The sequence below is a fragment of the Caretta caretta genome, chromosome 1 (genome assembly GCF_965140235.1).
Source record: "Caretta caretta isolate rCarCar2 chromosome 1, rCarCar1.hap1, whole genome shotgun sequence".
In the NCBI taxonomy this organism is placed as follows: Eukaryota; Metazoa; Chordata; order Testudines; family Cheloniidae; genus Caretta; species Caretta caretta.
The window spans coordinates 1,448,240-1,463,593 of NC_134206.1; the positions used below are offsets into that span (position 1 = coordinate 1,448,240).

A 15,354-nucleotide genomic window follows, 5' to 3' on the forward strand; every position below is an offset into this window, starting at 1 on the left:
CCCCTGCCCTAAGTAACCCAAAGAAAGGTTGGAAATCGAGCCCCCCAGGAATCCTGGGCCCAGCCTTGTTGGGGTTTTGAGGACTCTGGCACACTTGAGAGTGGAAGGGGAGCCCTCAAGTTCAGGCAGGCCTCTAGATAAAAGGAGTGGAGGTGAGGATTTATATCCCTTCGATAGGCAGTTCCACCGGGTGGTGTTGTATAAACCAGGGAAGTTTCTCAAAAGAACGGGGCTGTTCCCCTACTTACATCTGTTCAGAATTCTTCAAAGGACTCTGTGAAACTGTACCTCGGAGGAACACCCTGCACCCCCATATTCATCCTTATAAAATGGTTGTGTGGTATCCAATGCAAAGTTTGTCAAGTTGGGGGTCTTCAGAAGGCTCATGAGGCACTGAGCATTGTTGCTACAGTAATGTTATAATTTCATGTCTATAGTTATGAGGCTGAAAATGTGTCTGCATGGCTTAAAACAAGCCCAGGCAAAACTGTCCAGGAGCAGAAGGGCAGTTCACACCTCATCAGGGCATGTATGGGAGAAACCCGGCCAGCCTCACTGGAACAAAGGACACTCTCTTAGGCATCAACAAAGGATCGGTTGGACTTTCGAGTGAGTCCCTGCGCCCACTTCTCTTGGTCAGTTTGAGACTACGAGGTAATGCTTACCTGACTCTGAAGGGGGGGGGGGGCAAAGCCAAGAGGGAAGAAAGAACATGATAAAAGGGAGAGACATTTGCCATGCTTTCTCTCTTCCACCGCCATCTTCAGACACCACCACCAGGTGACTGAAGTGCTGTTCAAAGGGAAGAGCCTGCCTGAAGGGAAACCAGCGAGCCTGTGGTGAGAAGCATCTAAGGTTGTAACAGCACTGAAAGTGTTAAGATCAGCTTAGAATGTGTTTTGCTTTTATTTCATTTGACCAAATCTGACTTGTGCTCTGATTTATAATAACTTAAAATCTATGTTTTGTACTTAATAAATTTGTTTGTTTATTCTACCTGAAGGAGTGTATTTAGTTAGAAGTGTGTCAGAGACTCCCCTTGGGATAACAAGCCTGGAACATATCAATTTCTTTGTTAAACTGGCAAACTCAAGTAAGCTTGCAGAGTCCAGTGGGCATTACTGGACACTGCAAGACGGAGGTTCCTAGGGTTGTGTCTGGGACCGGAGATATTGGCTAGGGTCATTCGGTTGCACAGTCAACGCAGCGGTTGGCCAAATGTGCTCACTCACGTAGCTGGGAGCAGCTTCCATGCCAGAAGCTGTGAGTGAACAGCCCAGGAGTGGGGGCTCTCACAGTGGAGCAAGGTAAGGCTGGCTCCCAGAGTCGAGGATTGGAGTGACCAAGCAGATCACCGGTTCAGATATCACCAGGGGAACATCACAGATTCACCTTACTTTTCTCTTCTAAGGTGAAACTTTTATCTTTGGAATGTTTTGCTCTTTTGCACTATGCATGGCTCTTCACATTTCTGCAAAACTGTGCAATAACCAGCTTCCTCTGCCTGCCTGAGGCTGTGTCTACACTAGAGACCTGACAGCAGCACATCTGTACCGTGTAGCCTCTCCAGGCCGATGGGAGAGAGCTCTCCTATTGGCATAATGAAGCCACCCCCAACGATCGTCTCCTGCTGACATAGTGCTGTCCACACTGGCTCTTTTTTCAGGCAGGGGCCTGTTTTTTCACACTCCTGACCGACAAAAGTTTTATCAACGAAAGTAGACAAAGCCTGAGTTACATGCTAATAAATACATCCACTGCCTCAAGTCCTGCACTGTTTAAGAAGTTTGCAATTTTCTGCTGGTCTTTCTCACCAAACCTAGCTGTTTTCATAGATATATATCAAAATTCTGTCTCAATCTCTTCCAGGAGTCTACTGCATTACCCAAGAGTTTCAACTCCTTGGGGGCTTTCAGTTGTTCTATCTCCAGGACAGCTCCTTCCTTCCTTCACCTCAGCCCTGTTACCTCTGCCCTCTCCTCTGGTCTCCCCTCTGGTACCAGGGGTTGTCCTGGGAATTCATCGGAAGGAGGCTTAGTTTGCACTCGAACTGCCATGTCTATGCAAAGTTAAGTTGGGTTTATGTAAACTGACATCGAGCCTCCGATTTAAGCAAGTTGATCTCTCATGTCCCCACTATGCGGAGTGTGTCAGCGGAGTGCATCCTTCTAACACTAAATTTAAACACAAACCCTAACCCTAAATCTAAATCCTAACCCTAACCATAACTAGGAAGGCTTGCATCAATGCACAGAGCTCTGCACCCTCAGTAGCTATCCCACAGTGCATGGAGCCACGTGGAATTTTTTGTTGAGCTTGCAATGACTTCGGGACCAAAACATTTCATAGAAGATTAGGGTTGGAAGAGACCTTAGGAGGTTCTACTCCAACCCCCTGCTCAAAGCAGGACCAACACCAAATAAATCATCCCAGCCAGGGCTTCGATGATTTGTACAAGAGGTTATGGGTACATCGTGTTAGCCTCCCATGATGCACTTACCTCCCCCCCCCCGAAATTAATGGCAAGGAAACCAAGCCTTTTTAATGCTTTTCCCCTAAGCCTGGATTACCCAAGCAGATGCTACAGCACAGTAAGCAAGGACCCCACTCAGCTGTACACTGTTGTTGTGAGCATTACAAACACCTCCCACCTTATCCTGCTGCATTTACTCAACTGAAGCAGGACAATGTGATACAATGCAAGCAGCCCTGCTGGAAGCCATGGACCAGAGCAATTTCCAGTTGCTGGTGACAGTCGTGCATCACCTTGACACAATGGAGCGTGGGCCTATTAAACAAGCACTGACTGGTGGGACCACATCATTATGCAGCTATGGGATGCTGAGCAGTGGGTGCAGGACTTTCGAATGTGTAAGGCCACTTTCGTGGATGTTTGTGAAGACCTTTCCCCAGCCTGAAAATGAGATCTGCTCTGACAATTGAGAAGTGAAAGGCGATAGCTCTGTGGAAGCTTGCAATATCTGACTGCTATCGGTCAGTGGGGAATCACTTTGGAGTGGGTAAATCTACTGTGGGGTCTGATGTGATCCAAGTTGCCAGGGCAATCAAACGACTTCTACTAAGAAGGATAGTGACTTTGGGCAACAAGTAGGACATAGTGGATGGTTTTGCCACAATGGGGTTCCCTAACTATGGTGGGGCTATAAACAGAACGTATATCCCTATCTTGGCACCAGACCACCTTGCCAAAGAGTACATAAACCAAAAAGGGTACTTCTCAATGGCGTTGCAAGCACTGGCATATCACAGGGGATGTTTCACCAACATCAACATGGGATGGGCGGGAGAGGTGCGTGAAACTTGCATCTTTAGGAATTCTGGTCTGTTCAGAAAGCTGCAATCAGGGACTTTCTTTCCAGGCTGCAAAATAGCCATTGGTGATGTTGAAATGCCAATTTTGATCCTGGGAGACCCAGCCTACCTCTTGCTCCCATGGCTCATGAAGAATCTACACAGGCAGCCTGGACAGCAGCAAGGAGCGGTTCAACCATAGGCTGAGCAAGTGCAGAATGGTGGTGGAATGTGCCTTTGGATGTTTAAAAGGCCACTAGCATTGTTTGCTTGCTAGGTTAGTCCTCAGTGAAAGCAATATTCCCATTGTTATTGCTGACTGCAGTGTGCTCCATAATATTTGTGAAACAAAGGGAGAAAAGTTTCCAGTGGAGTGGGAGGTTGAGGCAGATCTCCTGGCAGCCAATTTTGAGCAGCCAGGCACCAGGGCAATAAGAAGAGCACTTCAAGGGGCTCTGAGTCTCTGTGAGGCGTTGACAACCAGTTTCAGCAATGACCCACAGCAACGTGACACTTATCTGTGTTGTTCCTTACCAAACTTCCCCCTTCATTGTATGTCTTCCCCTGTAAACTACACCCCTTCTAACCACTGTGTGCTGAATGAATTTTGTCCCCTGTAAATTCCACCCTCACTAATCACAGAGACAGCAAAGAAAAGTAAGATAACCTGGGGTGAAAGCTGATAACACTGGGGAAGGAACAAGGACAGCTTTGTAAAGCAAAAGAAATCAAAAGTGTGGGAATGGGTGCCTTCTGGTCCTTGTACCCTCCCCTGGAGTTGAGTGGAAGGGACACCAGACTTCTCCCCTCCACGCATAGTAGGACATTTTGGAGAGGAGGATGTGGAACTTGGCAATGTTCAGCAAGTTCAGCATAGGCTGTAGCAGGATTCTAGAGTCCAGATGCCATTCTTGGACCTCAACCAGACATATCGGATTGCTCCCTCATAATCCACAGCATCTCTTCCTGGGTGACACGCTCGTGTTCCCAACATGCTCTCCTGTCCTCCCTGCCCTTGTGCAGGTTGTCGGACAGTACAATCCTCCAAGTGCTGAGCTCTGTCTTGTCACTCTTGGAAGCGCACATTAACGCATTGAACACGTCCTCCCGAGTCTTCTATTTCTGCCTTCTAATCTGGGAATGTCTCTGTCCCGTTCTGGAGGATGCGCCAATGGATTAGGTTTCAGCTGCAAAGAATACAAAGCACAGGGGTAGCACTGACAGTTCGTACGTTGTTTCTGGTGCAAAATTATTTTTTATAAAAGAAACCCCACTGAATGCACTTCCCTGCAAGCCAGACCATCATCACAACGGCTGGCTACTGCAAGAGTCAGTTTGCTGCTCCAGCCACGGTGGATAAAGCCACAAGGCATGGGTGAGAGGTCACGTGCTACAGCTTTTGTGAAGACATCCTTGGGATCACTCATTGCAACTTCAGAAAAGCTACTTCAGAAAAGCCCCCTTTACAAAAGTGGCACCAGGTTGGGGCGGGGGAAAGAAACAAGAAGCCAAACCCAACACTTGTTTAATTGTTTGCAGTTTAAGGGCTAGCATTTAAAACTTCCTCCGTTTCCCCAGGTGACCATGTTAGGGGTCTTATTCCTTCACCAACTTACTTCCCTGGTCCTTCTCGCATGAACAGAGAGCAACAATACCCAAAGTCCAAAGGTGCAAACAATTCGATGTTTATTGGGGTGAACTTCCAGCAAATATGAGTTCCTTCCTTAGTGTCCCCCTTCCCAGCTCTGACACCACAGAGCCTTACACCTGTGTCCCTGTTCCCATTTCCCCCCCCTTAGCAAGACATGATTCCAATTTCCCCACCCCCATTCCCTGTTCCCATTTCCCCCCCCCACACACACGCACTTCCTGATTGACTGCAGACTATATAGTAAAACTTGAGTTCTGCTTAGCTATACCTTAACCAATCATTTTCCTGAAATTTAACTAACCAATCCTAACATATTGTAACATGATTATGTAACCAATTATATCCCACCACCTTAATGAGTTTACACCCAGCAAAATTAATTCTACAGCAGACAGAAACAATCCCAGAACCAGACAGAGATTATACAGCCAAACAATAGGGAAATGGGGACTACAGTGATAGAACAACACATGCATCCGATGAAGCGAGCTGTAGCTCACGAAAGCTCATGCTCAAATAAACTGGTTAGTCTCTAAGGTGCCACAAGTCCTCCTTTTCTTTTTACAGAAATGAAGGTTTCACATCCCAGCTATTGATAAGTGAGTTCTTTCCAGACAGGATGCTATCAAACTAAGTTTCCTTTTACATCTTCTAGGCACTTCCCTTTCTCTGGAGGCGATAGGCGTTATCAGGACAGGATTGTATCCTAACAGCCCCATAGCACCTTCTTTCAATGTGACTAGTTTGGGATGTGAGGAGGTGACCGGTCGCTTCCCAGCTTATGGCTGCCTCTGTGGCTTAGCAAAAGCCTCAGACTGTCACAGTGAGAGAAGGCCCTTACACCGGCAGACAGTGATTTTGATTCTTTCCTTTATACCTCTAGAACTAGCCAAGTGATAAGAATACACCTAAATTCTTAGAATCTAGGCCTTTACAGACAGGCCTGAATATCTAGATCCTAACAGACCATATGCAATATGGTCTCTAAGGTGCCACAAGTACTCCTTTTCTTTTTGCGAATACAGACTAACACGGCTGTTCCTCTGAAACCTGTCATATGCAATATAACTCTCCTGAGCATAAGAGAGGTGGAAAGGGAGCAGGTGCTGCAAGCATCTGGGCACAGAGCTGGTCCTTGTGCAGCAGTGCTGTGTGCCACAATGATGGCAGAAGAGTTAATACTGGAGTGGTGTGGCAAAGTGATAACAGATTTGGGTGATAAAGGGAACTGGGGAGATGGAATAGATTTAGACCATTCCGAGTTGTTTGACCTAGTACCAGATGACATTCAGATTAACAAACTAGCATTAGACAGTATCAGTTGAGCACTTGTTAGATGGAGAGAGAACTGGCTAATTGATAGAGCTCAGAAAGGAGATGTTCATGGGGAATAATCATCGAGCGGGGGGTTTCTAGTGGTTCACAAAGATCCTTAAGCACCTAACTCCCGGGACAGTCCAGGAAAGTTTGACTCAGCCTGGAACATTAGATTTCAGTTCCACATAGGAGACATGGGGAGGAAATGATCCGAGAGGGAGAGAAGAAATCCAATGCAAACACACATCCAGTCTCTATCCTTCCTATAGGACCTCCCTTGTTCCAGGGCAGCTTTGAGGGGAGGGCGAGGGCCTCTGTTCCCCAGGACAGAGCTCTAACTGCACTCTAAGTGACCCCAGTGACTGATGCTTTGGCAGGTTTCCGAGGGGGAGCAGAAGTGGAATCCCGGAGTTCACATTTCCCAGGAACGGGGAGCTCAGAAACTCCATCTGGTTCTAAAAAGCCTCAGATTTACCTTGAAAAGATAGCAGAAGCTCAGGCTCCCTCTTGCAGCCTTCCCTATGCGTCACACCCAATGAACAGTCCCTGCCAGGGCGAGAGACCATTTCCCTCTTGGTGTGACGGAAAGACTGTGATTATGGCAGGGAAGTCAGGGATCCTGGGTTCTGTCTGTCATCCTGCCATTCAAACTCTGGGGGCCATTTGCCAATTCATGTTTCCCCATGACTCAGTTTACCTATCTGTATAATGGGGATATGTTCATAGTGACTTTCCTTTCCTAGGAGTTTTGAAGATCCTCCAGTGAAAGGGGATGCACAGTATGATGATAGTTACTGATCTCTGATCCCAAAGCAACAGCCCTGTGTACTTGCAGAAAGTGCTCACATCTCCCCTCAGTCTCCCCTCAGTCATCTGTCTCCAGATCTGTCTGTCTACTATCTACCTATCCATCCTAGGCATTTACAGGGTATCAGACCCTATGGAGACATAGACATTATCCCTAGTTTTCTTAATAATCAACTCTAATTTTTAAATATACACAAATACACAGAGCAGCCAATTCCTCTCTGATTCAGCACAGAGCCCAAGAGTTCTCATCTCCCTTTGGGAAAGTCCCTTAATTGCTGTTTATTCCTAAAGCTGGATAAAGAGCACAGAGGCACAGGCAGGTTGGTCTCCAACCTGTTTACATCCAGATGCTCGCCTCCCTCCTAGAGGCAGAACAAACCCCACAAGGACTGCACAGAATCATATTATAAATGGTGCACACCTCTGTGTCAGTCCTTGCAGTGGGACGCTGCTGCAGATGCTGGGCTGAGAGCGGTGTGGGACATGGCTACCTGAGAGGGATTCCCAGGGAGGACACTTCCATCTCAGAATTCACAGGTACCCCACCTCTTACTGAGGAGCTTGCCTGCTCGACAAACGCAGTGTTATGTGGGCACGATGGGATAGAGCAGTGGTTTTCAAACTTTTCGTCTGGAGACCCAGTTGAAGAAAATTGCTGATGCCCATGACCCAGTGGAGCTGGGCATGAGGGGCGTGGGATGTGGGAGGGGTTCAGGGATGGGGAAGAGTATTGGGGTGCGGGTGTGATGGGGCCAGAAATGGGTTGGGTTCAGGGTGTGGGAGTGGATTCTGGGCTGGGGCAGGTGGTTGGGGTGTGGGAAGGAGTCAGGGCTCTGGGCTGGGGGTGCAGGCTCTGGGATAGGGTTGGGGCACCAGGGCAGGGGATTGGGGCGCGGGCTCACCTCCAGTGGCTCCCGGTCAGTGGTGCAGCCAGGGTGCAGAGGCTTCCCTCCTGTTCTGGCACTGCAGACCGTACTGCTCCTCGAAAGCGGCCGGCAGCAGGTCCAGCTCCGGTGCTCTGGGGTGGGGAGGCAGTGTGCGGAGCCCTGTGGCCTCCCCTGCCCAGTGGCTGGACCTGCTGCTGGCCACTTCCAGAACAGGAGGTGCTGACCAGAGCCACTGAGACCCAGTCCCTTCCATTCCGCGACCCACTTCTGGGTCACGACCCATGATTTGAAAACCATTGGGATACTGAATAAGTCTGTGGTCCTTTCCACTCTGCACAGCCATTAAACATCCCAGGACCCATTCTACTGGTGATGAGTTTGCCCCAGTATCATGGGCCAAAAGGTCACTCTTTTCTGTGAACACCTGCCTGCTGGCTGATGACCTCAAGCTCCGATGAGGTGAGCTGTAGCTCACGAAAGCTTATGCTCAAATGAATTTGTTAGTCTCTAAGGTGCCACAAGTCCTCCTGTTCTTCAGGCTCCGAGGTGGCTGCATTTCAGTGGCAAAGTGGATCCTTCAAAAAGAAAAGTGTTAATAGATGTACAATACAAGGCCAGATTCTGAGGCCATTGGCTGTACTTTGCTAAGACCCCACTGAGGTAAAGTTCTCCTTGGAGTAAGAGCTGAGTAAAGACTGCAGTCATCAGCTGTGTGTTAATGCACAGAGACTCTCACCGCCTTCTCCTGCACTTCAGGGCTGTGTCTGTTAACGGGATGGGGGCTCTTACCTGACTTTTATCTCTTGGAAAGCATGGAGGTGCTAGGGCTCCTCACTGGAATAATTATGAGAATTTTCCACATGGGCAAGACATCTTCTCTCTTTTTGATAATATAAATAGATAAAGCTCTTTAAGTCACTCTCACTGTCCGGCATTTTCTCCAGCATCCATTCATTTTTGTGGCTCTTTTCTGCACCCTCTCCAATTTTTCAACATCCCTTTAGAAATGTGGACCCCAGAACTGCACACAGTCAGTTTCCCCAATGCCATGTGCAGAGGCAAAATCCTTCCCCTGCTCTAACTCACCACTTCCCTGTTTATGCATCCAAGGATCGCATCAGGCCTTTTGGCCACAGCATCATACCTGAAGCTCATGATGAGTTGGTTGTCCCCAGTGACCCTTAAATCCTTTTCAGGGTCCCTGCGTTCCATAATATGGTGCCCTAGACTGTTTCACTGTATGAGAACATTTTGTTTGCATGGGCCCAGCTTACCAAACGCTCCATATCAATCGCTATGGCTGCCCTGACCTCATAATTTTAACCACTCTTCCAATCTTTGGTCGTCCGCAAATTTTATCTGCAGTGATTTTCTATTTGCTTCCAGATCCTTGATGGAAATATTGAATAGCACCAGGCCTAGAACTGATCCCTAGAGAACCCCACTAAGAACACCCCCATTTTCTGACAATGACCCATTGACATCTGCTTTCTGAGATCTGTCCATTAGCCAGCTTTTAGTCCATTTTACCTGTGCTCTACTAATATTGTAGACTGTTCAATTTTTTCTCTGAATATTTCCCCCTATTAAATCAAATACCTTTGAGAAATCAAAGTCTATTGCATTTGTGTAATTCCCTTGATCAGCCAAATGTGTACTTGTGTTAAAGGATGAAATCGGGTTTATTTGGCAGGACCTTTTTCCCACAAATCATGTTGTTGACTGGCATTAATTATATTCCTAGACTTTTCTTTTAACTACTCTAATACCAGCTTTTCCATTGTTTCCTAACCTTGTTAAATCTATTTTTTTAAATTTCCCTTTATTTTTTAAAATAGTTTACTTTTAACACAGAACTGTCCTGTATTTGCCTTTTTTTTTTTTTTGGTTTGGATCTGCTGACGCATCATTACATACGTCTGGTTCTGAATGAGGTGTGCGGTTAATTGGTCAATTTGTAACTCTGGTGTTCGTAACTCTACGGTTCTACTGTAGATGCTGTTGAACATCTTGGCAGCTAATGGACTGGAAAGTATTTCATCACCTCATGGGATATGAGTGCCTCATACTGCTTCTTTCCAATTGCAGAAAAACATATTTCTCAAACACATCTACCTTTTCTGCAACAATAATGAGTTTCCTTTCTCCCTTTCATAATTGTCCTATCACTTTTCTAGGCTGTATTTTGTTCCTAATATAGTTAATAACATCCTTTTTGTTATCCTTAGCTCTGCGAAGCATGGATTTTTCCTGGATGTCTTTAATGTCCCATATCAATTTTTATATCTTCCCATTTGTACTGCTTTCTATCTATTTTTTTCTTTTTCCCATGTGAAAGTCCCATGACTTTCTCCCACCCTAATTGCTACCTGCCCTTTTCCACTGAACCGGGTTTCTAGCCAAAATTGTCCACTTTCTGGACTGTGGAATAGTGTCTTTTTGACATGAAGAAGTCCCACTTTTCAATCCCATTTTTCCGTCTAAATATTTCTTCCCAATAAGTTTTGCTGATAATTTGTCTCAACTTTAGAGAATTAGCCCTTTTGAAAAACTAAGTGTCTATAGATATTACTGGTTGGGAACTATTCTCTGTTTGTTCATTTGAATTTAATCAGTGCCATTCTTTATTTGCCTCTCCTCTATCATATTCCCCCTTCTTTGTCTCTTCTGCAGCCCCCCATTCTCATAGCCTGTCTTAGAAATCCCCTTTCTGTCTGCTATATCCTTAATAGAGACTGGGTGACCAAAACTGAGCGCATATCCAGAGCAGGTTATTCTCCATACCATTCTTTTAGGCATCCAAACACTGCCTTAGGCCGCTGCTGTGTAAGAGCAGGTGTTTCCATGGAGCTGCTAACAATGATGCCTAGGACCTTTCCCTGAGGAGTGTTCTAGTTTGGTGTTTTTCCCCAGCATGTCTTGGAAAAAGTTTGATTTTTTTCCACTCTCAGATTTTCAGCAATCGGCTGAATGGGGATCTCCCTAAGCATGTGCATGTAGTTTCTTATATTAATTTTGTCTCTCCATCCAGGCATTTGTCCTATGACCATTACCCTAGATCCTGGGCACATACAGGAAGTTGGGGAAACCTGCGGTACACTCAGGAGACACCGTTCTGCCTCAGAGTTTGACACCTCCCCTACTCCATGTCAGATTCCAACACAACCCACTTCACCAACCCCTCCACCTTCATCCTGCTGGGCATTCCTGGCCTGGAGGCGGCCCATGTCTGGATCTCCATCCCCTTCTGCACCATGTACATCATAGCCATCTTGGGGAACTTCACCATCTTGTTCATTGTGAACAGGGAGAGGAGCCTCCATGGGCCCATGTACTATTTCCTCTGCATGCTGGCTGTCACCGACCTGGTCCTGTGTACGTCCATCCTGCCCAAAACACTGAGTATCTTCTGGTTCAATTCCAGGGAGATTGATTTCAGTGCCTGCCTCACCCAGCTGTACTTCATTCACTGCTTCTCAGTGATAGAGTCTGGGATCTTCGTGGCCATGGGTTTTGATCGCTACGTGGCCATCTGCCATCCCCTGAGACATTCCACCACCCTGACAAACCCTGTTGTGGCCAAGATCGGCCTGGCCGTGGTACTCCGCGGTGGCATGTTTGTAATGCCACATCCCTTCCTGGCAAGGCGGCGGCCATATTGCAGAACCAACATCATCTCTCACACGCTCTGCGAGCACATGGCCGTGGTGAAGCTGGCTTGTTCCGACACTCGCATCAGTAGTTACTATGGTCTCTTTGTAGTATTCTGCGTGCTCGGTCTGGATGTGTTTTTTATCACCCTGTCCTATACCCAGATTCTCAGGGCCATCTTCATTCTCCCCACAAAGGACGCCCGGCTCAAGACTTTTGGGACCTGTGCCTCCCACCTCTGTGCCATCTTAGCTTTTTATGTCTCAACGATTTTCTCCTCCCTCACATACCGGTTTGGCCAGAATGTGGCCCTGCATTTCCATGTTCTCATTGCCAATGTGTACCTTCTGGTGCCCCCCATGCTAAACCCCATCATCTACGGGGTGAGGACCAAACAGATCCGGGACAGGCTGCTCCAGCTCTTTACTCATAAAGGGACCTAAAAGTTTTCTTTTGGTGATCTGGCTCTCAGACTGAGCTCTGTGCTGGTGAAATGGTGCTGGGCCCTCTTCCCTGAATCGCTGACTGGTCAGTCAATGAAACATTAAACTCTTTGTGACCTTACTGTGCTGTGTACGTGTGAGAAACTGGGGAACTGGTCTAAGTACAACTCATTAACTCATAAGGTTGTCACCTTTGTAATTACTGGTAACGGAACCACTGAAGCACTTCCCCCTATGCTGCCTCTTCCCTGAAGACCCACCTCCTTCTCTGCCTATTCACTCTGGGCCCCGGCTCTGGTTGCTTACTCCTGTCCTCCATCTGTCACTCACTGGATCATTTCCACCTCCCTCCTCCCCCCAGCTGGGCTCCCTCTGCCCCTGTGCTGGGAAGTGAGCAGCTGCAGCCTCACAAGGAGCCTGCAAGTGAGTGTAGCAAGGAAGCAGCACTGGGGCCGACAAGCCAATCAGGAGCTTAGAGGGAATCCAGAATCCACATAAAAAATAAAAGGAGTACTTGTGGCACCTTAGAGACTAACCAATTTATTTGAGCATGAGCTTTCGTGAGCTACAGCTCACTTCATCGGATGCATAAAGTGGAAAATACAGTGAGGATGTTTTTATACACACAGACCATGAAAAAATGGGTGTTTATCACTTCAAAAGGTTTTCTTCCCCCACCCCACTCTCCTGCTGGTAATAGCTTATCTAAAGTGATCACTCTCCTTACAATGTGTATGATAATCAAGGTGGGCCATTTCCAGCACAAATCCAGGGTTTAACAAGAACATCTGAGGGGCGGGGGGGGGGGGGGGTAGGAAAAAACAAGGGGAAATAGGTTACCTTGCATAATGACTTAGCCACTCCCAGTCTCTATTCAAGCCTAAGTTAATTGTATCCAATTTGCAAATGAATTCCAATTCAACAGTCTCTCGCTGGAGTCTGGTTTTGAAGTTTTTTTGTTGTCATATCGCAACTTTCATGTCTGTAATCACATGACCAGAGAGATTGAAGTGTTCTCCGACTGGTTTATGAATGTTATAATTCTTGACGTCTGATTTGTGTCCATTTATTCTTTTACGTAGAGACTGTCCAGTTTGGCCAATGTACATGGCAGAGGGGCATTGCTGGCACACGATGGCATAGATCACATTGGTAGATGTGCAGGTGAACGAGCCTCTGATAGTGTGGCTGATGTGATTAGGCCCTGTGATGGTGTCCCCTGAATAGATATGTGGACACAGTTGGCAACGGGCTTTGTTGCAAGGATAGGTTCCTGGGCTAGTGGTTCTGTTGTGTGGTGTGTGGTTGCTGGTGAGTATTTGCTTCAGGCTGGGGGGCTGTCTGTAGGCAAGGACTGGTCTGTCTCCCAAGATCTGTGAGAGTGATGGTCGTCCTTCAAGATAGGTTGTAGATCCTTGATGATGCGTTGGAGAGGTTTTAGTTGGGGGCTGAAGGTGATGGCTAGTGGCGTTCTGTTATTATCTTTGTTGGGCCTGTCCTGGAGTAGGTGACTTTTGGGTACTCTTCTGGCTCTGTCAATTTGTTACAAATTAATTTGCAAACTGGATACAATTATCACTACAAAAGGTTTTCTCTCCCCCCCCACTCTCCTGCTGGTAATAGCTCACCTTAAGTGATCACTCCCCTTACAGTGTGTATGGTAACACCCTGTGGCGGTTCAATACAAGACAGGACACGGCTTTAGGCAAGCAAGCAGGCTGGTCTGCTGATGGGATTACCCCTGTCAGCTTTTCCACCTCTTTTATTTCTCTCCCCCCTGCGCATCACATACCCCAACCGACCGCAAAAGGCATCAACAAAGGAAATAATATGACTTTGATTAATATTCCTATTTACTAGCCTCTATCTACTACAATCTTTATTCTCAGGCCTTGAGCTTCGGCCGAGGAAGCTTCCCACGGCTGATGTCCTTATTATGACTTCCCAGATGGTCCATGTTTTCATGGTCCGTGTCCTTGGATAGAACAGAGCAATGTGTGCATTGCTCCTACACAACAGTCAGGGTGTGCCCTGACTGTTTCCAGGTGCATGAACGCTACATGAACCCTTCAACACCCATTTTTTCATGTTCTGTATGTATATAAATCTCCCCATTGTATTTTCCACTGAATGCATCCGATGAAGTGAGCTGTAGCTCACGAAAGCTCATGCTCAAATAAATCAGTTAATCTCTAAGGTGCCACAAGTACTCCTTTTCTTTTTTCATAGAATCATAGAATATCAGGGTTGGAAGGGACCTCAGGAGGTCATCTAGTCCAACCCCCTGCTCAAAGCAGGACCAATTCCCAACTAAGTTCTGTCTGTTACTACTTGGAAACACTTAAATCCTTCTTCCTGTGTTTAATAAAATCACTTTTTACTTTTTAATTAATCCAGAGTGCATATTCATACCTGGGGGGAGGGGGAACAGCTGTGCATATCTCTCTCAGTGTTATAGCGGTCAAACAATTTATGAGTTTACCCTGTATAAATTACAGGGTAAAACAGATTTATTCAGGGTTTGGGCCCCATTGGGAGTTGGGAATCTGAGTGTTAAGGACAGGAACACTTCTGTAAGCTGCTTTCAGTTAAGTCTACAGCTGTTAGGGGACATGGTTCAGATCTGGGTTTGGGTTTGCAGCAGGCTAGCGGGTCTGGCTCAAACCAGGCAGGGCACTGAATTCCTAAGCTGACAAGGAAAGCAGGAGCAGAAGTAATCCTGGCATATCAGGTAGCAGCTCCCAGGGGGGTTCTGTGATCCAGCCCATCACAGTGACCTCCAGAAGAAGACTGAGGAGAACCCATGTACCCCTATACAGATAGAGGTAAGAAACCATTTTCAGGCTGTCTACACAGGTACTACGGCAGAGAATGATTTGTAAGAATACAGGGAGGAAACACAAGGCGGAGGGTGCAACACAGGGGTGGGGGGAGCTCCTGATTCACACCGAGAAAGCAGGGCAATCAGCTAGTTATCTTAGTGCATGTACACAAACGCAATAAGCCTGGGAAACAAGCAGGAAGAATTGGAAGTCCTGGCACAGTCAGAGAACTGTGACGCGATTGGAATAACAGACTTGGTGGGGTAGCTCACATGACTGGAGCCCTGTCTTGGATGGGTATAAACCGCTCAGGAAGGAAAGGTGGAGGAGTTGCACTGTATGTAAGGGAGCAGTATGATTCCTCAGAGCTCTAGTATGAAACTGGAGAAAAGCCTGTTGACAGTCTTTGGTTAGGTTTAGAATGAGAGCAACAAGGGTGATCTCATGGTGGGGAAGTAGAA

General features: G+C 47.0%; 1 protein-coding gene across 1 annotated transcript; it reads left to right on the forward strand.

Moving 5' to 3' along the window:
* The first annotated feature begins 11,123 nt into the window (after nucleotides 1-11,123).
* On the forward strand, nucleotides 11,124-12,071 carry LOC125641650 (olfactory receptor 52M1-like). The gene has a single exon (XM_048861964.2). The coding sequence runs from the start codon at nucleotides 11,124-11,126 to the stop codon at nucleotides 12,069-12,071; it is 948 nt and encodes a 315-aa protein (XP_048717921.2).
* The last annotated feature ends 3,283 nt before the right edge of the window (nucleotides 12,072-15,354 follow it).